Raw genomic sequence first — 26,169 nt, 5'->3', positions numbered from 1 at the left:
TTTCGTTCATTTTTGCACCTCATCCTGAATGGATCCTGGCGATTTATGTGTCTTTTCTGGGGTTTTAATGCTCAAGGAATACTGAATTGTAAACTAAAATTGAGGTTCTTGTGATTTATTAGCATTTTTCCGTGACACCAATGTGTTAGTTGCAGTATGCTAGGAGTTTGGGATGATTACGTGTTGATCTAGTATTAAAACATATTTACGGTAAGAAGATGAATTTTCAGGTTCAGCGCCATTGCAGTGTGTCCCAGTGCTGTGGACTAGCAGCAGATCAAGACTAAGACAACGTGTAGTTGCAGCGTGATTCTGGGAGTCGGAGTAAGCGAACAAAGTGGAATACCAGCTTAGACCACCTTGTGAGCAGCTTTAACCTCCTTAGCGTTAGACCCGAGCATCACTCAGGCTGTAAAATCAGAGCTAGAAGCATTAGTCCCCAGCATCACTCAGGCAACTATACAGACATGTCTCACGTAAGCGTTAGACCCAAGGATTACTTGGGCTGTAAAAGCGTTAACTGTGTTAGTGCCGAGCGTTGCTTGGGAAATGACATACAGTGCATCCGGAAAGTATTCACAGCGCTTCATCACTTTTTCCACATTTTGTTATGTTACAGCCTTATTCCAAAATGGATTCAATTCATTTTTTTCCTCAGAATTCTACACACAACACCCCATAATGACAACGTGAAAAAACTTTACTTGAGGTTTTTGCAAATTTATTAAAAATAAAAAAATTGAGAAATCCCATGTACATAAGTATTCACAGCCTTTGCCATGAAGCTCGAAATTGAGCTCAGGTGCATCCTGTTTCCCCTGATCATCCTTGAGATGTTTCTGCAGCTTCATTGGAGTCCACCTGTGGTAAATTCAGTTGACTGGACCTGATTTGGAAAGGCACACAGCTGTCTATAGAAGGTCCCACAGTTGACAGTTCATGTCAGAGCACAAACCAAGCATGAAGTCAAAGGAATTGTCTGTAGACCTCCGAGACAGGATTGTCTCGAGGCACAAATCTGGGGAAGGTTACTGAAAAATTTCTGCGGCTTTGAAGGTCCCAATGAGCACAGTGGCCTCCATCATCCGTAAGTGGAAGAAATTCTAAACCACCAGGACTCTTCCTAGAGCTGGCCGGCCATCTAAACTGAGCGATCGGGGAGAAGGGCCTTAGTCAGGGAGGTGACCAAGAACCTGATGGTCACTCTGTCAGAGCTCCAGAGGTCCTCTGTGGAGAGAGGAGAACCTTCCAGAAGGACAACCATCTTTGCAGCAATCCACCAATCAGGCCTGTATGGTAGAGTGGCCAGACGGAAGCCACTCCTTAGTAAAAGGCACATGGCAGCCCACCTGGAGTTTGCCAAAAGGCACCTGAAGGACTCTCAGACCATGAGAAAGAAAATTCTCTGGTCTGATGAGACAAAGATTGAACTCTTTGGTGTGAATGCCAGGCGTCACGTTTGGAGGAAACCTGGCACCATTCCTACAGTGAAGCATGGTGGTGGCAGCATCATGCTGTGGGGATGTTTTTCAGCGGCAGGGACTGGGAGACTAGTCAGGATAAAGGTAAAGATGACTGCAGCAATGTACAGAGACATCCTGGATGAAAACCTGCTCCAGAGCGCTCTTGACCTCAGACTGGGGCGACGGTTCATCTTTCAGCAGGACAACGACCCTAAGCACACAGCCAAGATATCAAAGGAGTGGCTTCAGGACAACTCTGTGAATGTCCTTGAGTGGCCCAGCCAGAGCCCAGACTTGAATCCGATTGAACATCTCTGGAGAGATCTTAAAATGGCTGTGCACCGACGCTTCCCATCCAACCTGATGGAGCTTGAGAGGTGCTGCAAAGAGGAATGGGCCAAACTGGCCAAGGATAGGTGTGCCAAGCTTGTGACATCATATTCAAAAAGACTTGAGGCTGAAATTGCTGCCAAAGGTGCATCAACAAAGTATTGAGCAAAGGCTGTGAATACTTATGGACATGGGATTTCTCAGTTTTTTTATTTTTAATAAATTTGCAAAAATCTCAAGTAAACTTTTTTCACGTTGTTATTATGGGGTGTTGTGTGTAGAATTCTGTGGAAAAAAATGAATTGAATCCATTTTGGAATAAGGCTGTAACATAACAAAATGTGGAAAAAGTGATGAAGCGCTGGGAATACTTTCTGGATGCACTGTAAGCGTGTCTTTTGTAAGTGACAGCCTCAAGTGTTACCCGGGCAATGGTGCAGGCACGTCTTCATTGATGGATTAAAAGCCAGAAGTCTGCATGACCATCATCATGAAGTCCTTCCGTGAGAACCCTAAATACAAAAAGGACTATTTCATTTATGTGAGGTAGAATGCCCAGAGGGGACTGGGTGGTCTCGTGGCCTTAGACCCCCTGCAGATTTTATTTTTTCTCCAGCTGTCTGGAGTTTTCTTTTTTTTTTTTCTGTCCCCCCTGGCCATCGGACCTTACTCTTATTCTATGTTAATTAATGTTGTCTCATTTTAATTCTTACTTTGTCTTTTATTTTTCTTTTCTACAATATGTAAAGCACTTTGAGCTACTTTTTTTGTATGAAAATGTGCTATAAAAATAAATGTTATTGTTGTTGTTGTTGTCTTCTTCTAGCCTCATAATGGCATATCGTAAAAAAAACGTTTTTCAGCAACCCAGGTGATGCACACTCTTGATGGTGATACGAGCAGTGACGATGAAGTGAATGTGTCTTCAGGCAGTTAAATTGAAACGGACAGTGAAATCTGAAGAGATTCTGATGAATCCGAAAGTGACGCTCGTGTCAGTTGCACGTGCTGTTCAAAAGCTTATCAGTGTGGAAAGAAACTCCGCAAGGAATTAAGCTACTATTGTCCCGACTGTGACGTTGGATTGTGTGTTTCAGAGTGGTGGCTCTAAGGCTAGGGATCTGCACTGGCAATCGGAAGGTTGCCAGTTCGAATTCCGTAAATGCCAATAGGGACTCTGCTCTGTTGGGGCCCTTGAGCAAGGCTTTGAGTAGTGAGAAAAGCGCTATATAAATGTAAAGTATTATTATTTCACTGCGTTTTACGATATACCACATAAACGACATGTTTGGGCAGTATATACAGCACTGTACTGGCATTACAGTTATTATTTATTATTATTATTTGTATCATTATTATGCTTTCTACACTTCTGACTTTATACTTTTAGTGTTTTGCACAATTTACACTAGAAAGATCAGATTTAATAAATATGTCACTTTTCAAACCAATAAATGCAATGCTTTTTATGTGTTTTTTCAAGAAAAAATGCTAATGCTAAGGAGGCCACCAGGCTTCATACGTGTGTCTCGTTACAAAATTAATTTCGCATGGATTAGACTAACTATTACAAACATGAAAAAACACTAATTTGCTATTTAATAAAACATGTTTTTCAAACTTTATCTTTTTATATAATACGCTGCCATGGCTGTTCTTTTGTCTGTCCAGGATTTTAAATCACCTGTAGCTTGCAAACCGTTTGACCTACTGACCTGAAATTTGGTACACATATACTATGTGACATCTACTATCCACTTTTGAGGTGATGATAGACGTCCAAGGTTATTCCTCTTTTTATTTTTATTTTATTTTATTGTAGAATCAACTCTCGGTAGTGGCCAGCTGGGAGGCCGTGTGGCTCATGTGTACGGGCGCCGTTCTCATCCCTACCACCTTCACCATCACTTCCTCTACGTCTTCATATCTTAAATCATTCTTGAGGCAGATTGAAGACTTAAGTGAAAAATTAAGGAAAACGCACTAAGTAATTGCAACACAAATACTGACTTAATCAGTTTTAAAACGAAAAGATGCTAAAGAAAGAAGAGAAGAAGTGGGCTGCTAGGTAGAGAAGAGCTGCTCAGGAAACAGCAAGCGCATCAACCTCAGAGCAAACGAATGATAAATGTACAGAGAAAGAAAGAGTCTGAAAACTAGGAATGCTCAAGTCAAGTGTATTCACTGCACGTTATCGTTACAGCAGTGCGCCGTTACTGGTATATATAAATAAAACGATTCTCCTCTCCTTCCCTCCGCAGGTCCGGAGAATTACGGTCTGACGGTGCCTGATGTCACTTCTGGGTTTGGGGTGCTTGCCCCTGCCCCTTCCCCTCATTGACTTCAGAATCAACACCACTGCCATCTTTCCCCCAGTCTGTTCTTTGTAAAGACGTATTTCCGTGATCAGCTTGCTATTTTATTTTTTTTTTGTACGCCAGTATCTGGGGATCACCTTTCAGGGCCTCAGCCCTTCAGTACCGTACTATTTCAGGTACACTGCAATGGACACGTTTTGTTTTTCTTTAGGTGCCACCATTTTGTAAATCCAGCTGTCATGACACTGTTCCCAGTTGCCAGGGGTGTGGCCTTAGGGGTTATGACTTTGAAATGTCAATTGGTGAAAGGTTCAAAGGTCATCTCAATGGCCATTTTTGTATCTGATTTTGCAGAAAAATAACAAAAGAATGGCGTGTGCTTATTTAGTTAATCCTCCTGATAACGACTTGTGCTCTACGCTTTAGCACTCCCGTTGACCTCCACTAAATTGATTTGTTGGTGCTCATGAATTACTTCAAAAAGAGTGTCGCCCACCACCAGTCAGCATTCATTTATAAACCTGCCTCTGAAGGAGATGGAGCTCTGTCCTCTGTAGCCACTCTTCTGGGCTGAACAATCCTAAAAACGGACCACACGGTCATTTGTACCATATACAATCACTAAGAATTAAATGGGGACTCTGCCAAAGACCCCAACATTTTATCTGTGTGTGTCATTCTGAATGATTCCAAAACACATTTTTAATATTTGACATAACAACCCACACTATTCAATAATTTCAGGTTTCATAAAATAACAATTATTAACAAATTTTAACCATGCATTGTCAAACAATTCCTTGATAAGGGGCATTCAAAGGAGTAAAATCTCTTACCCTCGGGCAGACAAATTTGTTGGACAACGTCGTTTTTAATATCCTTCAGTTTGCTAAAGTCGCGGACGTGGAACCTCGTGTCATCGGAGCCTGCGATCACCTGAAGTTCAGTGTCATTGGCGCCACTCACTCCAATAGCAAAGGTTTTGACATTTTTACTTCTTAGGGCCTTAGACGACACGTCTACATCATCCATGGATTTTCCATCTGTTAGGGTCAGCACGAATGTGGGAACGTTCCGGACTTGTTTTGCTTTATCAACCAGTTGAAGGGTGTAACTTAATGCTTTTCCAGTGTTGGTTGTTCCAAAATGCTGTCTCATTCCCTGAATGTGCTTCAGCACATCATCCTTCTCAGAACTCCTTCTTAACAGGACAGGATTCTCGGTGTACGTCACAATTGTAACCTGAACTTGATTAGCTCCCAGTGGAAACGCTTGTACGGCGTCATGAAGAAAGCTATGCATCAACTGAAAGCTATCTTTGCTAATTCTTCCAGAGTTGTCAGCCAAAAAATAAACATCAGCTTTTCTCATCAAAGTGCAATCTAAAAAAAAAGAAAAGAAAATAAAACACAAAATCGGCACCGAAGTGACACCATTGATTTGTCACCATACCATACCATAGTGATGCCAGGATAGATAGATAGATAGATAGATAGATAGATAGATAGATAGATAGATAGATAGATAGATAGATAGATAGATAGATAGATAGATAGATAGATAGATAGATAGATAGATAGATAGATAGATAGATAGATAGATAGATAGATAGATAGATAGATAGATAGATAGATAGATAGATAGATAGACAGACAGATAGATAGACAGACAGACAGACAGACAGACAGACAGACAGACAGACAGACAGACAGACAGATTTTAATCTTAGTATAGATAGATAGATAGATAGATAGATAGATAGATAGATAGATAGATAGATAGATATTTTTTTTTTTTTTTAAAACAAACTTTATTGAATAAACACAGAAAATAAATCATAACAGTAAACCAAACTCAATCTTAAGTCATACAGCAAACATATACACACATTCCTATTTATGAATATTCAGTTTCTAAACAGTACATACTCAAATTGTTCTTTAGAATAAAATCTATATATATATTTATCTAATCCCTCCCATTGTTTCCACCCTCCAATCCCACTTATCCTTCATATTCTTTATTATCCCAAAGTTATAAATAAGTAAAAAACAAAACACCAAAATCAGAGCACAAATTGTAAATAATAATCTTCATCACATTTACAAAGTACATTATTTATGCACCACACTTCTTTAAACTGTGCTAAATTATTTGTAGACTTATAAAAATTAAAATCCACTAATATTCTACTTTCACACACTTTTCTAAAAAAAACAACAACGTCTTCAATCCCACTCCCAGTAATTTTGTTTTTACGGGTCTTCCATATTGACAGTTTTGCTTGTCCGATAATAAAATTAATTAAGTTCATATTCTCTCTTGTTTGTCGTGTAATTTCACCCCAAACACAAACACCATGCCATTATACGGGACCCCCAGCCCTTCTACTATTCTTTCTATTACAGTAAAGAAGCTCTGGAGTCTCTCACAGTACATAAAAGCATGAAACACAGTTTCCCGCAGACCACAAAAAGGACAGCAATCAGAAACCCCCGGACATATAATCGATAAGAAGGAGTTCACCGCTAATATCCCATGCACCAACCTCCACTGCAGGTCTCCCATCCTACTGGCCAATGGCGGCTTGTACAACAACCTCCAGGCGGGGTTCAGTCCTTGAGGTGCTCCGAGTTTGTCTCTCCAAGGTGTGTCGTGTCTACGTGTCCTCAGCTGTTCCAGGTTGTTCACCTTCACGCAGATCTTGTAGAGCTGCTTCCCCGGCACCGTAGGCAGAGATAACGCCTCAAGAGAACGTAAGGCTAAAACTTCAGTCTCACTGTCCCTCAGTTCAACAGCTGGAGATACAGTAAGCGTTGGAAAAGGTGTTTCATCATTTGGTTTCAATCGTGAGGTGAACATTCTGTGCAGGAGTGTCATGGATTCCCTGTCCAGTGATGATTGTATCCGACACAGAAACTTCTCCATGAGGCGTACTGAGTGCACTCCTGTCTCCTCTGCTACCACCTGTGCACTTTTCCAAGTGTAATTTTCCCAGTCAATTATGTCCTTTATTGTGGTAATTCTATGTATTATGAAATGATGAATAAAGTTTTCAGAAAGTCCTGTAGCAGTGCCAACAGCAGGATTGTAGAGCAGCGGTTCATTAAGGACCCAAAAAGAGGAAAGGTCATCACAGTCCTTTTTGATCGACAGCAGTTGCCACGCTGCTAGAAGGCTTTTATAAAACTCTGGCACATGTAAAGTCCCGATCTTATCAAAATGGCAGAGTAGTAAACTTTTACCAAGTCCCATATGCCTGGCCTGTTTAAAGAAAAGTTCGGCCAAGTTCATCCACTGGCTCTGCTCAACAGGGTACAGCAGTTTCTGAATGGTCTGAAGGCGGAAAGCAGCAATCCTGCTGGTAATGTCAATAAGTCCTTGTCCGCCTTCATCCAACGGCAAGAAAAGAACGCTCTTCCGTATCCAATGGGTACCATTCCAAAAGAAATCCATGATTGCTTCTTGTATCTGCTGAACAAGCACAGATGGAGGTTGCAGACAAATACATTTGTGCCACAGGCTGGAGGTCACCAGGTTATTAATTACCAGCATCCGTCCTCTATAAGATAACTGAGGGAGTATCCACTTCCACTTAGCGAGCCAAGCTGTAACCTTGTCCAACAGACCCTCCCAGTTCTTTTGGATGTAGTGGTCATCTCCGAGATGGACTCCCAAGTACAGGAAACCCCCAGTGGTCCACTGCAGACCCCCTTCCAGTCGAGGAGGACTACATCCTGTCCAGTTCCCAACCAGCACTGCACTGCTTTTATTCCAGTTAATTTTGGCCGATGACGCTTTACTGTAATCCCGCAGACTGTCAGTTAGTTTGTTCAAATCCTTCTGGTCTTTGATGACAACTGCGAGATCATCAGCATAAGCAGTGACTTTCACAGGGTCCATGTTGCAGTTGGGGATGGTGAGACCAGTCAGCACCTTCCTCAGGTGCACCAGGAAAGGCTCCAACGCCAGAGCATACAACATACCGGACAAAGAGCAGCCCTGTCTGACTCCTCTTCTGACACTGAAAGGTGCGCACAAACCACCATTGACCTTAATTATACCAGAAATGTCACTGTAAAGCAATCGAATATAATTAATAAAAGATTCCCCAAACCCAAAAGCCTTCATGGTATTCCATAAAAAAGAGTGACTGACTCTATCAAAAGCTTTTTCCTGGTCGAGAAATATAAGACCAGTCCGAAAACCAAACAGTTTTGCAGTAGATAAAATGTCCCGAATTAAAAAAATGTTATTAAAAATGGACCTGCCAGCCACGCAGTAATTCTGATCAGGATGCACCAGTCTCCCTAAAACTTGGACCATCCTGTTGGCTAAGGCTTTAGAGAGAATTTTATAGTCTGCGCATAAGAGAGACACTGGCCGCCAGTTCTTAATGAGACACAAGTCTCCCTTCTTCGGCAGCAGCGTGATCACAGCTCTACGGCAGCTTTGAGGTAACAAACCAGTTTTGAAACTCCACCGAAACACTTCCAACAAGTCCAGACCAATGATATCCCAGAACTCTTTGTAAAACTCCACTGGAATGCCATCGATTCCCGGGACCTTCCCTGTATTCAGCTGTCCCAGGGCTGTGGTGAGTTCTGCGAAGGTCACCTCACTATTTAGATCTGCCACGTCTGCATTGGGAAGCTGTGGTAAGTCCTGCAAAAAGGCCTGTTGGTCTTCACTGCCACCATCTCCATCTGCAGCAAACAAAAGTTCATAAAATTCACGGACCACCTGCCTTATCTCACTTGGCTCTTGTGTCTCTCTGCCATCGGGTGTTCTTATGCAATGTAAGAGTTTACTCTGCGAGTTTTTCTTCTCCAAACCAAAAAAGTACTGCGTTGGTGCATCCATCTCAGTCAACCGCTGAAAGCGGGCCCTCACTAAAGCCCCCTGAGCCCTGGTCTCAAGCAGGTGGGCCAACCCCAGTTTAGCAGTAGTCAGGCTCGCCTGCAGCTGCTCATTTGGACCCTTCTCTAGTTGTTGTTGAAACTCAGCTATTTGATTTTCCAAAGCTGCCATTTCTGACCGCAATACTTGGGTGACATTTCTGGTATACTCCTGACACAAAGCCCGGATGTGACTCTTCCCAACCTCCCACCACTGTTGTAAGCTGGTGAACTCCTTCTTCATAGCCTTCCAACCTCCCCAGAAATGAACAAACAACTCTTTAAAGTTCTGATCTTTGAGGAGGAGTGTGTTAAAATGCCAGTATGGACTACGGGGTCTGAACACGTTAAAAAGAAGTGAACAACACACCAGACTGTGATCGGAGAAGCCAGTAGGCACAATAGAGCACACTTTAAATAACCCTAACAGGTGCTTAAAACTGTAAACATGATCAATTCTCGCCATTGAGATCGTGTTTCCACTCGTCCTCCCCCACGTGTATTGCCGACAAGTCTCATTTTTTGACCTCCATACATCTTCCAGCCCAAAGTCCTTAATTATTTTTCCCAGAGCTCGCGCTGAGCGAGGGTGCGGTTCCAGTCCATTGTTTCTATCCATCCTTGAGTCAAGTGTACAATGAAAATCCCCACCTAACACCACCACTTCCTCAGGGTCACACTTTGATAAAAGCTCTCTTAATTTGTTAAAGAACTGGAGCCTCTCCTCACCCTCATTCGGGGCGTACACGTTAATGAAAGTGACAACACTGCCTTGAAGTTTTACTGACACTTTCAAGAGTCTCCCTTTCACCAATTCATCAGTCCTGCAGACTTCTACTTGAAGCCCTCCAAGAAATAAAATGGCCACTCCAGCACTAACATTTGTCCCATTGCTAAAAAAAATGTCCCCTTTCCAATCCCTGCTCCACTCCCACTGATTTTGCTCATCAATGTGAGTTTCTTGTAGAAAGGTGACATTCAAATCTTTTTGTCTTATAAAATCAAAAAGTGCGACACTCTTATCAGGACTTCTCCCCCCATTAATATTTAGGGTTCCTATGTGTACACTTGCCATGATACCTGAATATATAGATGAACACACAATGAAACACAGAGACCACCACAAATACTGTGGAGTGGATTTAACAGGGGGCTTAGCCATTAGGTGGTGTTTAAATTGGACTGTTTCCTCAGTTTGCTGGTTAAGTTCTTGAGCCTCACGAGCTCTTTAACATCAAACATCGCGGAGGCTGCTTTGTCCCGCCGCAACCCGCGGACTGACGATATAAAGAGGTCAGTGTCTGGGAAAAACTCAGCCACGTCCACCCCCTTTTTACCGGCGGTGTTCACCAAAAACTCTTTTACACTCTGAGCGCTGTAACCTCCCCTGGCTTTTAACTCTGGGGGCTCTGAGGCAGCAGACCCATCAGAGATATTACCGTCATCGGTCTCTTCCCCGACATTCCCCGCAATTGAACCGTCATCGGCCGTCTCCGCGAAGACGGGAACATCCTCCTGACAAGGACCATAGGCGGGATCCTCTCCAATGACCCACGAGCCCTGACTTAAAACAAGTTTCTTACGCGCCCGCTCTTCTCTTTCACCTTGCCTCTTCTGAGCAGGGCGTTTAAATTCACTTTTTTCCTCAGGCTGATTGCTGCCTCCCTCGTCCATGTCTATGTCTCCCCACACACTTTCTGCTACAGCTGTTGTTTGACCTACCGTCTCACTACCGCCTTCATTCGGCTCATCTCTGGGAGGCACCTGATCCTCCAGCCCTTCAGATTTAAGGGTAGTTATGTTCTTAACACCCTGCGCCTCCGCGCCATCAGCCACTACCTGACGACCTTCCACTTCCTGCCCTTCTTTTTCTTTGTCTGCATGGTCAGTTTTCTTGTGCCCATGTTGTCTCTCAGGACACTGTTTAATTAAATGGGCTTCACTCCCGCACCCAAAACATTTCATTTCATTCGAAATGACGAAAATCACATAATCAAAACCTTCCACTCTAAACTTCATAGCCACATTTAATTCATCATCCATTCTGCTTAAAACCATATAAACTTGTCTCCTAAAAGACAAGACATGTTTTAAATCCGGCGACTTACAGCCTAAAGGAATATGTCGAATTTTTTAAACTAAACGTCCATGCCGCTCCAACTCTTTTGCTAAAGTTTCGTTCTTGAGAAATGGCGGCGCATTCGAAATTGTCACTCTGCGTGACGGGACGGCTAAAGGGGAAACCTGTACAAAGGAGCCATTTATAACAACCCCTTTCTCAACCACTATGGGAACTAAATCCACAGAGCTCAAAAAAACAACGATAGACCCGCTCATTCGTGAAGCCGACTTGATATTTTCACATCCTATCACTTCGCCTACCGCCAACACCCCCGCCTCCAAAGGGACAAACTCCTCCGATAAAAGTTTAATCCCATGGCGGCGGCTTAGACGCTCAAGATTCGCAGCCATTGCGGCTGCCGTGGCCTAAGCCACTCAGTACAAAACAAGTTTTATCTGTTTACACCAAAGAAAGATAGAAATAAGAATGTAGAATATCAGAAGAAAAAAGAAAAACCACACTCACCGCACCGCGTCCACCAAAAGGCACACTCGCAAACACGCGAAACAACCACCCAGCATGCACAGCGACAGCGAAACAGGAAGGAGATAGATAGATAGATAGATAGATAGATAGATGTGAAAGGCACTATATGATAGATAGATAGATAGATAGATAGATAGATAGATTTTAATCTTAGTATAGTAGGCAGGATAGATAGATAGATAGATAGATAGATAGATAGATAGATAGATAGATAGATAGATAGATGTGAAAGGCACTATATGATAGATAGATAGATAGATAGATAGATAGATAGATAGATAGATTTTAATCTTAGTATAGTAGGCAGGATAGATAGATCGATAGATAGATAGATAGATAGATAGATAGATAGATAGATAGATAGATAGATAGATAGATAGATAGATTTTAATCTTAGTATAGTAGGCAGGATAGATAGATAGATAGATAGATAGATAGATAGATAGATAGATAATTTTTTTAATTTTTAATATAAACTTTATTATGCACAATAAACAGAGAGACATGAACAGATTCTTGAAATTACATAAAATCTGAAAATAAACAGTACCTCATCTGGTAATGTACCGCACTGTTTATTATTACGGCTTTTTAAAATGGCTAACTTTGCTTGCCCGAGCAAATAATTTAAAAGTTGAAATTTAGATTTTGATGTTTTGTTATATTTCATGCCCCAAATAAATTCCATTCTTCCCTCAAACTGCTGCTACAGTGTGGTCAGTACGGTGTAAGTCTTGCCACGCTCAGAGCCTCAAAGTCCACCACTGGCGCAGAAGCCTGATTTGATTTTGGAGAGGCAGGTAAACCAGAACAAATCAGAGTTTTAAAGCTTAATTTTCAGAAATCAGGCCTGTTTTCCGTTTTATAGGCCTGCACTTCACATCAGCTGTGAAGAAGAGACATCTTTGTAGCTAGTAGTCCAACTGGTCATCGGAGCTAATTGAGTTCTCCTTCAACACAAATGGCCACGACAGTTGTCACTACACAAGGTGTGGACCTAAATTTGCGTCCTGGAAGCCCAGTTGTGAAGCACTGCCTGAGTCAAGAAATCTTGGTTACGCCTGTTTCTAACCATGGCTCCACTTCCAGAAGTTGAAATAATCCTTAACACCAAATACTTCCCTATTTCTCCCTCCTTTGGAAAACTGCCATGACCTCTCACCTTTCATAAAGCCCTCCATCTTGGATGTTAAGTTAGGAGGAGAAGAAACAAAGCCTGAGTTGAGCTTAGAGTGTTAAGATACAGTGGGTTAGAGACACCAAGAATGACATCATCTTACCTGTCGTCGTGCAAATTTCATGGAAAATTTTATTTTTGATTTCCTTAAATTGGGTGGATTGGTCAAGGTAAAAAACTTTCTCTTTCGATCCTGCAATTTCCTGCAGCTGAGTCTCATTCGCACCTTTCACACTAATAGCAAAGGTTTTGACCCTGCTGCTTCTTAAAGCCATTGCTACTTGGGTTACGTCGTCCTTCGACCTTCCATCTGTCAGTGTCAGCAGGTATGTTGGCACGTTGCGTATGTTCTTTGCTTTTGCGATGAGCTCCAAGGTGTAATTTAAAGCTTTCCCAGCATTACTTGTGTGTGTTTTCTGCCGAATGTTCTGGATGGCCTTCTGCACATCGTTTTTCGTCTTATGAACATTGATATTAAACTCAACTGATGGATCCCCTGCATATTGGACCAGTCCGACCCGAACTTTACTCTGCCCTATTTCAAACATTTGCACTACTTCGACAAGGAAGTCCTTAATTTCGGTAAAATGACTCTTGTCGATGCTGAATGAGCCGTCAACCACAAAAAAAATGTCCGCTTCTTCTGTTTCGATGCAGCCTAAAAGCAAAGAGTAAATAATAAACACAATTAAAAATGTTTTAATTGAAAAGGTGGATACAATTAATAAAATTCTTACTTTCTAAAATCCATAAACCTCCTCTTAGGCCTTCCTCTTCTCCTCTTTCCTGTCAGCTCTATCCTTAGCATCCTTTTCCCAATATACCCATCACCTCTCCTCTGCACATGTCCAAACCAATGCAATCTCGCCTCTCTGACTTTGTCTCCCAACCGTCCCACCTGAGCTGACCCTCTAATGTCCTCATTTCTAATCCTGTCCATCCTCGTCACACCCGATGCAAGTCTTAGCATCTTTAACTCTGCCACCTCCAGCTCTGTCTCCTGTGCCACCGTCTCCAACCCATATAACATAGCTGGTCTCACTACCATCCTGTAGACCTTCCCTTTCACTCTTGCTGATACCCGTCTGTCACAAATTACTCCTGACACTCTTCTCCACCCTGCCTGCACTCTCCTTTTCACTTCTCTTCCACACTCCCCGTTACTCCCAAATGTTTAAACTCCTCCACCTTCGCCAACTCTACGCCCTCATCCCCACCGTTCCAATGACCTCCCTCTCATTCACACACATGTATTCTGTCTTGGTGGTCCTACTGACCTTCATTCCTCTCCTCTCTAGAGCAGATCTCCACCTCTCCAGGGTCTCCTCAATCTGCTCCCTACTATCGCTACAGATCACAATGTCATCAGCAAACATCACAGTCCACGGGGACTCCTGTCTAATCTTGTCTGTCAACCTGTCCATCAGCATTGCCAATAAGAAAGGGCTCCGATCTGATCCCTGATGTAATCCCACCTCCGTCACTCCTACCGCAGACCTCACCACGGTCACACTTTCCTCGTACATATCCTGTACCACTCTCACATACATACTCCTGTCTAATCTCATCTGCCAACCTGTCCATCACCATTGCAAATAAGAAAGGGACACATTTCATCTTTTAATAAAGGCGTCAAATTGTCCGATCGCATGTATAACTTCACATTTACTAATCGCTCAAAGACAAATCCAGTCACACACGAATAATTCAATTGACTCAGATTGACTGTAGAAAAGGAGATATTTGTAATGTTTCATTGATGACTCAATTTGTGAAGAGAAGCTAAACCTTTATAAGCATTTACATTAAAACTGAACCATTTTTCTTCCCCCCACGTTCCACATGCACCACTACGTGTAACACCAGTTTTCCGCTGGTTCTCCCAGTATGAAGATTACCTTTTTTCAGGATGTTTGTTATTTCTGGGCTTTGATAGACTTTGCTGCGGATGTCATTGCAGATCGTTGTCAGCAGTTTATCTTCAATCGCCGACAGCTGCACAAAAGTGTCCACAAATACCTGATGTTCTTCTGTGTCTGAAACAATTTCATTCAGGTGGGCCTCGTTGGCTTCCTTGATTCCCACTGCAAACACCGCCACGCCGTCTTTATGGAGATCAGACGCAGCCTCGGTCACGCTGTCTTTGGAGACCCTGTCGGTGATCACAATGGCCACTTGCTGGACTCCTGTCTGTCCATTATGACTCTTTGCAAACTGATCTTTCACAAATCGCAGGGCTGCTCCAGTGTTTACGTCTGGTGTTCCCTCATAGTGCGCTATGTTCTTTATGTAGTCCTGGATATGACTTATGTCTTTGTGATCTCGAAGGGAAAACTCCACTTTCTGTGTGTCGTTGAAGGTCACCATGCCAATCCTGATGGTAGCATTAACGTTATTGAAAGCACCGACAACATTGTACAGGAAGGCCTTCAGATGTTTGAAATTAAGTTGCTTAATGTTGGCTGGGCTGCTGACAAGTAACAAGATGTCCGCCATGGTTATGGCCTCACACACTGTAAAGAGAAAACATACGGTTAGGCAGAGATTGACAGGAAGTCAAATAATTTTTTAATTTGTTTTACTCAGAGAATGAGATGATTGCAAACATAATTCCCATTTATCACTCTGCATGTCGTCAAGTTCTGTTTTAGGACCAAAACCTGAGGAGTTCTGAGGTTCAGTTTCACAAGGAGGGACAAACAGGCACTTGGGAAAAGAGATCAAAGTCTAGGACAGCGGTTCTCAAACTAACAAAAAAGGGGTCGCGAATGTTGCCATATGTGGTGTAATTTCGCTATTCGTAGGGAAATTTTAAACTTCTAGCGGTGTATCGGCAGCAAACAATATAGGAATACATTTTATTAGGGTTTCAAAAAAACGTAAGGCGGCGCGATGAAATGTGTGTTATGAAAACTCGGGTCGCAAACACTTAAAGGTTGAGAAACGCTGATCTAGGATGACAGTATAACATGATACCTGAACTCTCAGGCATCTTCAGTTCCAGTCGGGGGGTTTGGCGGGGGGGCTTCTTTTATAAAACTTGACATGGATTCAGGAAAATGCAGAAAAAAAATCAGCTTAATAAAACCTGGCGTACACATTTCTACAGCACTTACCCTTCATAAACAACGATCACCTTGTAAATGTGTGTACGTGAATGCAACTCAATGCAAATCAGCTTCATATATTCGCAATCACAATGCTGCAAACGTTCGTTCATTGGCTGGACACGTCTAGACCCTCCCACCTGTGTTCATGTGCACGCTGCAACTGAGCACACAAGATCATCTGTCACACTACAGCGCCTCTCTTCTGTGTTCTGGGGGTCTGGGAAAGGCATGAGGTGCCAGCGTCTGAGTGGGTAGCCACTATTCCCTGGCACATACCGATACAAAAAATAGTATAGAACATATGAAAAACTGGCGTTTGCCTCAAAATAAATGAATCACAGGTTGACCAGGCCATGGAGACGTGAGTTTGTCAGTTTCAACATAGCATCACATATTAGTAGTGCATTAATGGAATGTCTCTGTCTATGGTTAACAAAAGCAGCTTTATTCTTGTTAGGTGCCAAGTAAACTGCTCCAATCACATTAGGAGAACCAGACACAGCTGTACGTTGTCTTTTTATGTTGGCAAAAATATGTCAGGTTTTATACACCCGCACCATATAAAAAATTAATGTAGTGTCTCACCAGTTAGACCAATGGCTTGTACCACAGTGGCCATGAAGGAATGAAGCTTAGCTGAAGATGTTCCTGACCTGTCAGCCAGTTTGCTGAGAAGTGACAACAGGTAGCTGATATAAACTGACAAAAACTACAAAATGGAAATACACAGCATTGGTCCTCTTAAAAAGGAACTAAAAGACAGGCTGTGCGTCATATTCATCACTTTTCAGGTATGTCTGTCAATGCACATTATAGTAATGGCGCAGTGACAGGAATAATTATATTTGGATTGCACATCACATTCATCACTTCTGAGGGTTTACATGTTTGTTTATTATATAAAATGTTATATGTTTATTATAATGTGTTTATTATAATGTGTCATAATATGTCATATAATAATAACTGCTCTGTGCTGTGATATGAATTATTATATGCTAGTCGCCTGGCTTGGCTGGCATGATCAGGGGGTGTCATTAATTTTCAGTTTCTCTGAATCATTGCATACACATAATGCATAGTTACTGTAAATATACAGATGTTGTGCTGTCAAGTTTTCTTTTATAAATTCAGGCGTTTGCATGGGAAGTGCCTTTACGTAGATTTCAAGCCTCTTTTTTGTGCACATGCAAGCTTTATAAATAGGTTGGAAACCTCTGGTCTAAATAGTTCTGTTTGAAGAAAAAAAAAGTAACATGACCTGTATCACCCAAAAACAGGCAAGGGAGATAAACAAAAATAAATAATAAAATAAAACGGGTATAGCTATCTCATTTTAAATCTCATTCCCATGTGCTGTCCATAAGTGTTGAACTTTAGATAGATAGATAGATAGATAGATAGATAGATAGATAGATAGATAGATAGATAGATAGATAGATAGATAGATAGATAGATAGATAGATAGATAGATATGAAAGGCACTATATAATAGAGAATTAAAAAGAAAAAAAACCCTCTGACTTGACAGTCCCAGTGAGGCCCTATACCAATGTATGTGTTCATAACAGCACTCAGTTCTGTCTCGATTCACTACAACCTCCAGCGGGTCCTGAGTGTTTCCCATAACTAAGCCTGTCCCTTTTAATTAGCTTGTTGATTTGGTGGTCCCCTCTTGAAGTGATTTTATTATCCCAGCATACCACAGTGTAGAATACTGAACTGCCCATCACAGAGTTGTATCACCTCTGATTGAATCTGATCACAATCTTTTGGGTTCCATTCATAAGAATTCATCAGTGCCCTGTGTACGTGGTGACAGCGCCACTGTCATTACCACCATAGGCACGATCTCCAGTGAAATTTTCTTAGGAAGTACAGTCTGCTGCTGCATTATGGGACAAAATGCACACCCAAACATTAGATGGGATGAATGTTTATCATAGGGCACACTCTCACACTTACACACAGTGGGTCAATTTATAGTCTTCAGTCAACCTAAAAATAAGTGAGAACCAAACATAGAAGGCAATCTAACTGGGGACAGCTGACTACATTGTACCCTCAATTTCTTTAACTTGCTTATCTAAATATGCCAAATACAGACCCAGACCCTTCAACGGACCTTCAGACCCCTTCACTTTATCCACATTTTGTGGAGTTGCAGCCTTCTGCTGCACTCATTTCAATTCATTCTTTCTTTCATCAAGCAGCACTCAATACCTCAGAATGATATGAAAGTGAAAACAGGATTTTAGGAATTTTTACAAACTTATGTAAAAATAAAAAGAGAAATATCACATTGACACAAACATTCAGACCCATTGCTATGACACGTGATATTTGCCTTCTATTAATCATCATTGAGATGTTTTGGAGTTCATCTATGGTCAATTCAATTAATTGAACTGATTAGGAAAGGTACAAACCTGTCTATAGAAGGTGAACAGTTGGCAGTGACCAAGCTATGAGGTCAAAGGAATTGTCTACAGACAGGATTAAGTCTGGAGAAGACTACAAAAAAAGTCTGCAACATTAAAGGTCTACAATAGTACTTTGGTCTTCATGCTTCTTAAATGATAGACATTTGGGACAACCATGAGCAATTGGGGGCGATGGGCCTTTGTAAGAGAGATAACCAAGAACCCAACAGTCACTTTGGCTGAGCTCCAGAGAACCTGCGTTGAGATGGGAGAAACTTCCAGAAGGGCAATCGCTACTGCAACACTCCACTAATCTGGGCTTTTTGGCAGAGTGACCAGACAGAAGCTTGCCCTCAGTAAAAGACACATTAAAGTCATTCTCTGGTCTGATGAAACCAAATTTAGTCTCATGTCTGGAGGAAACCGGTCATCTCTCATCACCTGCATGATACCATTGAAGAGGTGGCAGCAGAGACTGGGAGACTGCATAAGTTTGAGGGAAAGCTAAACAGAGCAAAGAACAGCAATACCCTCAATGAAAAAGTGCTCTGGACCTCATACTGGACCAAAATGTTTCCCTTCCAACAGGAAGACACCACAAGGGTGGCTTAGGGACAACTCTGTGAAAGTTCCTGAGTGGCCTGGTCAGAGCCCAGACTGGAACCCAAACAAACATTTCTGGAGAGACCTGAACACACCGTAGCTGTCCACTGATGGTCTCCATCCAACCTGGCAGGATTTGAGAAAATCTACTGAGAAGAATGGCAGAAAACCCTCAAATTCATATGTGTGAGAAGCTTGTCACTTTAAGCCCAAGACGACTCCAGGCTGGAATCATATGGGGCTTCAACTGAATCCAGAATCTGAATACTTGTGTCAATGGGAGGTTTCCATTTTTTTATTTTTAAGAAATTTACAAGTTTTCAGTTTGTCATTTTGGGGTATTAAGTGGTGAGAGAAGACATGCAGGTGATGGGTGTAACAGAGCAAGATGATAAGGACAGGAAGATGCAACATAACAAAATGTGACAAAAAATGAAGGGGACTGAAGGATTTTATTGGATTCAGAGTGTCGCTTGAAAATTTTCCATCTATTGTAGCCACTTCATTTGAAGCAATTTACGAAAGGGAAGTCCTTACCTCTTGGTTGCTGTTTGGTCCTAAATTGACTGTTAACTTCATCTTTTATTAAACTGGAAACGTTTCTGAATGACGCCCTTAAGTCATTGAAAGAATAGCTGAAGAAGTGATGCGTGTCAGCGTTTTTCATGGTGTCAGCATTTTTAAGTCCAACCGAAACTATTTTGACACCATAATCTTTCACGGCTCTGACTGTTTTCTGCAGCTCATCGGTAGAGTTCTCCGACGAAATGACAACGAGAAGCTGAGGGATTCCTTCTTTCCTCCTGCTTCCCGAGGACTTGTTGAAATGAACATCAAAGGCATTCTTGAGAGCCAAACTTGTTTTGGCCTCCCCGCCTTTGTAAGTGATTTCTTTATCAATCTGGTTGGTTAAGGTCTCGACAGTCTTAGAAGAGTTGAGGAAGATCATTGTCTTGGCTTTACTGCTGAACTGTGAGACACCGATTCGGTATTTCTCCATTCCAACATCAAATTGTTTTACCACATTTTGTAGAAAATTCTTCACTCTGCTAAAATCGCTTCTCCCCATACTGTCGGTGTCGTCCACCAAGAACACCACATCTCCAAACCATTCTTTGGTATCTAGAAGATATAAGAAGAAATCATCAGCACACACCGCATACAATCATCTTGCACCTACCGCGTCATTACCTTAGACTTAGAGTCCTACTATGTACTTCATTGGTTGTATTTTTCCCCTGCCACTCCGATATGATTTTGATTCCAATTTTTCCGCATATCAGATTTTCGTGTAGAAACCAAAAACCACTGAATTGCAAAGCTCTCGATTTTCCGGTTGATCTGCACTAGAGAAAGAACTCGATTGTGGATTCAAAAGTGGCAAAGAGCTTCCATCGCAAGGTGTGTGGGATCAGCCTTAACAATACGGTGAGGAGCACAGACATTCAGGAAGAGTTTAAGGTAGATCTGCTGCTCCTTCATATTGAAAGGAGTCAATGTACTGTAGGTAGTTTGAGCATCTGATAAGGATGGCTCCTGGCCGCCTGCTACAGAGATGTTTCAGGGATGTTAAACCATGAAGCAGACCTAGGGCACTTTGGACAGATTATATCTCCCAGTTGGCTTGCGACTAACTCGGTATCCCCCAGAGGAGTTGACAGAAGAGATGGAAATAAGAGACGTCTGTGTATCTTTTCTTAGATTGCTGCTCCCACGTCCCGGACCAAGTAATCGGTAAAAAATGGATATCAGATTCGAGTTTAAACAGTCAGATCACAATTTCCACTCAAAGATGTTGCTTCGTTTTGTTATTGTTGTGTACCATGTGACACATTAAAACAATCATGGCAGACAAAGCGAATAGTCAGTTGTGCAACAAAGTAAAAAAAAAAAATATTCAGAAAATGAGCTCTGTTTGAAAAATGTAGAAAACTGAAGCGCATTAGCAGAAGAAAAAATTTGGTGATGTGCATTTCATTTCCACTTATCATCTATGCCTTTCAGTTTATAATTATAGCAGTGACTATTATGAGCAAGAGTTTTTCGTAGAAATTGCAGAGACATCCGCCAAAGCCTGTTGGGAAAAGTGTTTTTTTTTTTAATTTTTTTTTTTTATTTAGCCATGACGATCATTCCCAGAAGGCACCAGGAGAACACCATGTGTGATGTCAACAGAGTGACCACTTAAAGTTTGACCCACACATCCCTTTTGTAGCAGTGCTACTTAAATGGACTACAAATTCCAGCAGCCCCTGACTTAGCGTTTTGTTGGGTTTTTTTCTGTGTTAGTTAATTAACGATCACTGTTAGGAGTTATTGGGGGGGTTGGCATTTTTGCACGTGTTGTTTTTTTAATTGCTTTTGCCCTCTTTATTTGTTTAATGTATTTGTTATCATCAGTTCATTTGTGCTTCTGTTTTACATGTCTCTGTGTGTGTGTGCGAGTCGGGTGTAGGCTGGTTGGGTTCCCCAAAATCACTGTTTTATGTATCTTGCAATCGCTACACTTTAGCGTCTGAGATTAGAATATTAACAGCATTGGTGTGTGATTCTCTGTGTGTCTAATTCTCTTCTGGTATTCCATCTTGCTTTGGTTTTCAAGACTTCTGACTTTTTGAATTGTGTTTTAAACATGACGTGTAATCGGGCAGAGCAGTGTTTCTTAAATTATGGATTGTGACCCGTATTGAAGAACAAAGCGTCTCAAATGGTGTTTGGGAAACCTTACTATGGGTTGCCAATCGAAACACACAAGAGATTGGCATAGGGGATCGTCACGATTCTTTGGTGGCTGTTCTGCAACGATAGCGGGTCGCAAAGACACACAATAGGCAAACTGGGTTGATACCCCTATTGAAGGTGAAAGGGTCATGAACGTTTTGAGAAAAGCCTTACGTTGGGTTGCCATTCAACAGCGATTCTTTAAGGGGGATGGCAGTTGGAACTCTCCAAAGGGGAAAGGGATAAGGGAAAGTTTAAGAAACACTGGATTAGAGATTCTGCTATGACCTCAACTTGGTTTTTTTGACTATGTCTCATCTCTCATTTTAAGACTTCTTTTTTATGGACTGCATGTCCAGGGGCCAGAGCTTGGACTACTGTTGGGTCCAAACTGTTACTATGAACTACAAATCCCAGCAGCTCCGTACTTGGGCTACTGTATTCCACGTTGTTGCTATGAACTACCAATCCCAGCATCCCTGGATTTGGGCTACTGCATTCTGAGATATTGCTGTGAACTACCAATCCCAGCAGCCCCAGACTTGAGCTACTACTGGGCTACTGCATTCTCAGTTGTTGCTTTGAACTACAAATCCCATCAGCCCCGGCCTTGGGCTACTGCATTCTCAGTTGTTGCTATGAACTACCAATCCCAGCAGCCCTGGACTTGGGCTACTGCATTCTGAGTTGTTGCTGTGAACTACCAATCCCAGCAGCCCCGGACTTGAGCTACTACTGGGCTACTGCATTCTCAGTTGTTGCTATGAACTACCAATTCCAGCAGCCCCGGACTTGAGCTACTACTGGGCTACTGCATTCTGAGTTTTTTTTACATATTACACAGCTCCTCTTGCTACACATTTTTTTCCATAGTCAAACATATTCATCCCTCAGATTTATCCACTTTTTCATACATTCGCCGACTTTCAAACTGGTAGACCAAAATGGCCAATCAGAGCCATAAAGATCTTCACAGGATTTACGTTGATGTGACATATAGTTACCTTTTTTTTAAGGAGATATGCCATGTGTGAAGCTTGATGCAGAACTATAAACCAGCCATTAGGGTGAAACACGGTCTTTGATTTGACATACGTGTTCAACTTGTGTGAAGCCCCCCCCACACAGTCTTCTATTTGACATCCATTTTCAATTTAGTGAAACCATAAAGGGCACATCCCCCCACCCCCACCTCATTCTTTGATCTGACATCCATGATATCTACTTATACTGTACAAACGATGCACCTGCACGAATTATGGGAAACGGTGAAATGCTGCTGCAGAATACCGGTTTGTACCGGCCCACTTCAAGCACTGACCTGGGGTAGAACTAATCTGATCCGAATCGGGATAATGACAGTGTTTGAAGTAATTCTTTTGTTTTCTGAACCTGCCTTTTCCATTGCAGACCTGTGGGCATACTGAATAGTGCCTGTAAGGGAAGCACTGGCCACAAGGCAGGAACCAACCCCTTGGTGTCAATTCATTACCATGCCACTTTCGTTCCTTCATTCTGGGCTAAGCAGAGTCACCAGTAAATGCAACCTGGGCATCTTTGGAATGAGGCAGGAATCCCAACACCTGGGAATAAAACACAAAGAGGAAGAGAAAAATACACACAGGCAACAGGCTGTCACACACCTGCGCCTTGGGGACAGCTTCAAGGCTCTGGCGGTGGTAATTCCTCGTTGATCTAAAGGGTGGCGCTGTTTACTAACGCATCTTCATTTTCTATCTACAGACCGGATGATTGACAGCCTAACCACCTCTGACTTCAATTCTGGTGTCTGTCCTCCTAGACCCATCTCTTCCTTCCTGGCCTGGAAGCGTTGCCATCTCGCACAGTCACTTTGAGACTTGTGTCCATAAAGATGTTTTTTTTTCTTTGCACCAGTCCTTCACATTTGTTTTTAATTATTCAGGTTTGCCTGCATGTGCACCAACTTTTTATGCTTGTTTGCATTTTTCATTACAGGGCTACTAATTGAACCCAGAACTCTGAAGTTGAGGGGGCAAGAGGGCTAACCACTGTGCCATCAGGCCATTTCAAGTCATCTCCTTTTACTTCCAAATGTGTCCCTGCACAGCATCTGCCAATGAAACGATGAATCCTGTAACTTAACCGGTGATAATCCAATCTTTTTTGGAATAAGTCAACTTCATTCTCCTTGTGTTTTAAGAGTACCCTGACACTGCAACCCTCTGACCAAATGTTTACAGCCACAAGACTAAAATCAAGGCCTTTATCCCCAAGGATGTTCATATTAATCCTTCTGGAAAGATTCCCAGGTTTTCATCTGTTGTCCAGGCCAACCAGAAATGAAGCCAACTGTATAGATTGAAAAACATATATCCGGGGGCGAAATATTTTCCAGGGTCAGAACCTTAAACGGAGCCACGTTGCCAATCCAGGAATAACTCACATCCCATTTCAATGGAAATCTAACACATTGTGAACTGCAACACAAACCAGATGTGCTTTTCTTCTTCCCAGTCCTTTCCCTTTGACAGATGTGCAGCCATTTGACTCTCAATTATCTCAGTTAGCTCAGACATAAACAGACCAAAACTTGGTTGCCAGTCATCAGAGCATTGTAGCCGCGCTCCTCCTGTTTAATTGTGGCATGTTATGAATTAGATCACCAAGTCTGTCAGATGAGAACTACATCTGGGAGATCTACAGAGCAGATTATGCGTGCCCTCTAATCAGTGATCTACAGAGCAGATTACGCATGCTCACCAGTCAGCCCCAGCATTCAAACCACTGCCGGGTGACGGGAACAACATCGGTGATCTCATTACAGCAACGCCTGCCAAGGGGTGGCATATCTTTGGCAGCAAGTGAACTGTCAGACTCTTGAAAATGATGCGTTGGAAGTAGGAAAAGTGGGCAAACATAAGGATCTGAGCGACTTTGACAAGGGCCAGATTGGCAGAGTCAGAGCACCTCCAGGGTGGCAGGTCATGTGCAACGGTTAGTATCTACCAAAAGCGGTCCAAAGGAGGACCACCAGTGAACCTTAAGTTAATAATTTTCAGCCCTAATCTTAAAAATTAGTTTTGGGGCCCTGAGGTTAAAATGACTTTTTTGGGACCCTAATCTTAAAAAGACTTTTTGGGGCCCTAATCTTAACCCTTCTACCTACCCTGTTAACTTGTTCTTTCATAAAAAATACCTTATTTAAAAATTATTTATACTCTAACTTATTTTGATTCAATTACTTTTACATCTTATATGTGGTAAACGTTTAAGTGTAAAGTAATCCGTTTTTTATGCAATTTTAATATTGGACACTAGGGGGCATTTTTTTTTAACCCCTCCAACTTTATACCTGAATTTTTATTGCAGATGAACAGATTTTTTTAGACAGATTTTAGATTATTTTTAGTGATTGTGGGTTCGCTTCCCGGTTCCTCCCTGTGTAGATAGCGCTTTGAGTACTGAGAAAAGCACTATATAAATGTAATGAATTATTATTATTATTATTATTATTTTTAGTGAGAAATGGAAACACTTTTTAGAGTATTTTGAGGTGATAACTGGGTTGGGTGCATACAATTTAAAAAAAATATTTATTTACGGGATCAGTGTTCCAGAGCCTGCCTTCAGGCTTCAATCCCCTGAATCTTAAACCTAACCCTACAGTGGGTACGTGAGCATTCAAATTTGACCACGGATCAATAGAAGAAGGTGGCCTGCTCTGATGAAAGACGTTGTGTTTTAGATCATGTGGACAGCGGGTTGCGTGTGTGTTGTTTACCTGGGGAATAAATGGCAGCAGGATGCAAGCCAATGGAGGCAGAGTGATAATCTGGGTAATGTTCTGCTGGGAGACTACTGGTTTTAGCATTCACTTGGACACATCAAAAAAATCAAATTCATTTAGAGTTTATTGTCATTGTCACAATGAAATTACGTACACATACCACCTACCTAAAGATTTTTGCAGACCACATACACCCACCCCTTCATGCCAACGGTACTCCCTGTGATGGCAGTGGCCTCTCTCAGGCGGGTAATCCGTCCTGCCACACTGCAAAAATTATTCAGAAACGGTTCGAGGAACATGGCAAAGAGTTCAGGGTGTTGACTTGGCCTCCAAAGTGCCCAAATCTCAGTCCGACTGTGGAATGTGCTGGATAAACAAGTCTGGCCCATGGAGGCCCCACTTTGCAACTTACAGTACTTAAAGTCTTAGTGACTGATACCACAGGGGGCACCTTCAGCGATCTTGTGGAGTCCATGCCTCGATAGGTCAGGGATGTTTTGGTGGCATGGTGGCATGAGGGGGACCTAAGTAATACTTGGCAGGTGCTTTTAATGTTGTGTCTGATCGGTGTACAGTAAATGATGTCGAGTGTGTTAGTGGAACCCCCATAAAACACAAGAGGTGCCTCCAGTAGAGGGCAGCACTGGCACACCATACAGATTGATGGCAGTAAGTAACCACTGAGCACAGCAAGCAGAGAAGGACTGCACTGGAGTGCTCAGAATACGGGGACATTTCTGATTTGC

The 26,169-nt window shown here is 42.2% G+C and overlaps 1 protein-coding gene across 1 annotated transcript in view; it reads right to left on the bottom strand.

Annotated features, from left to right (window-relative positions):
* Positions 1-26,169, bottom strand: part of LOC114663936 (collagen alpha-6(VI) chain-like) — a 208,342-nt gene that overhangs the window by 167,207 nt on the left and 14,966 nt on the right. The window contains exons 3-6 of the mRNA XM_051936116.1: positions 19,468-20,052; positions 14,693-15,307; positions 12,898-13,452; positions 4,948-5,493 (exon numbers count right to left, since the gene is read on the bottom strand). Of these exons, the coding sequence (XP_051792076.1) occupies positions 4,948-5,493; positions 12,898-13,452; positions 14,693-15,307; positions 19,468-20,052 (2,301 nt within the window). The remainder of the gene's footprint in view (positions 1-4,947; positions 5,494-12,897; positions 13,453-14,692; positions 15,308-19,467; positions 20,053-26,169) is intronic.

This window comes from Erpetoichthys calabaricus, chromosome 13, assembly GCF_900747795.2.
Source record: "Erpetoichthys calabaricus chromosome 13, fErpCal1.3, whole genome shotgun sequence".
Lineage (NCBI taxonomy): Eukaryota > Metazoa > Chordata > Cladistia > Polypteriformes > Polypteridae > Erpetoichthys > Erpetoichthys calabaricus.
Note: the sequence above shows the minus strand (reverse complement) of the source record. Positions and strands in the feature narration are given on the sequence as shown.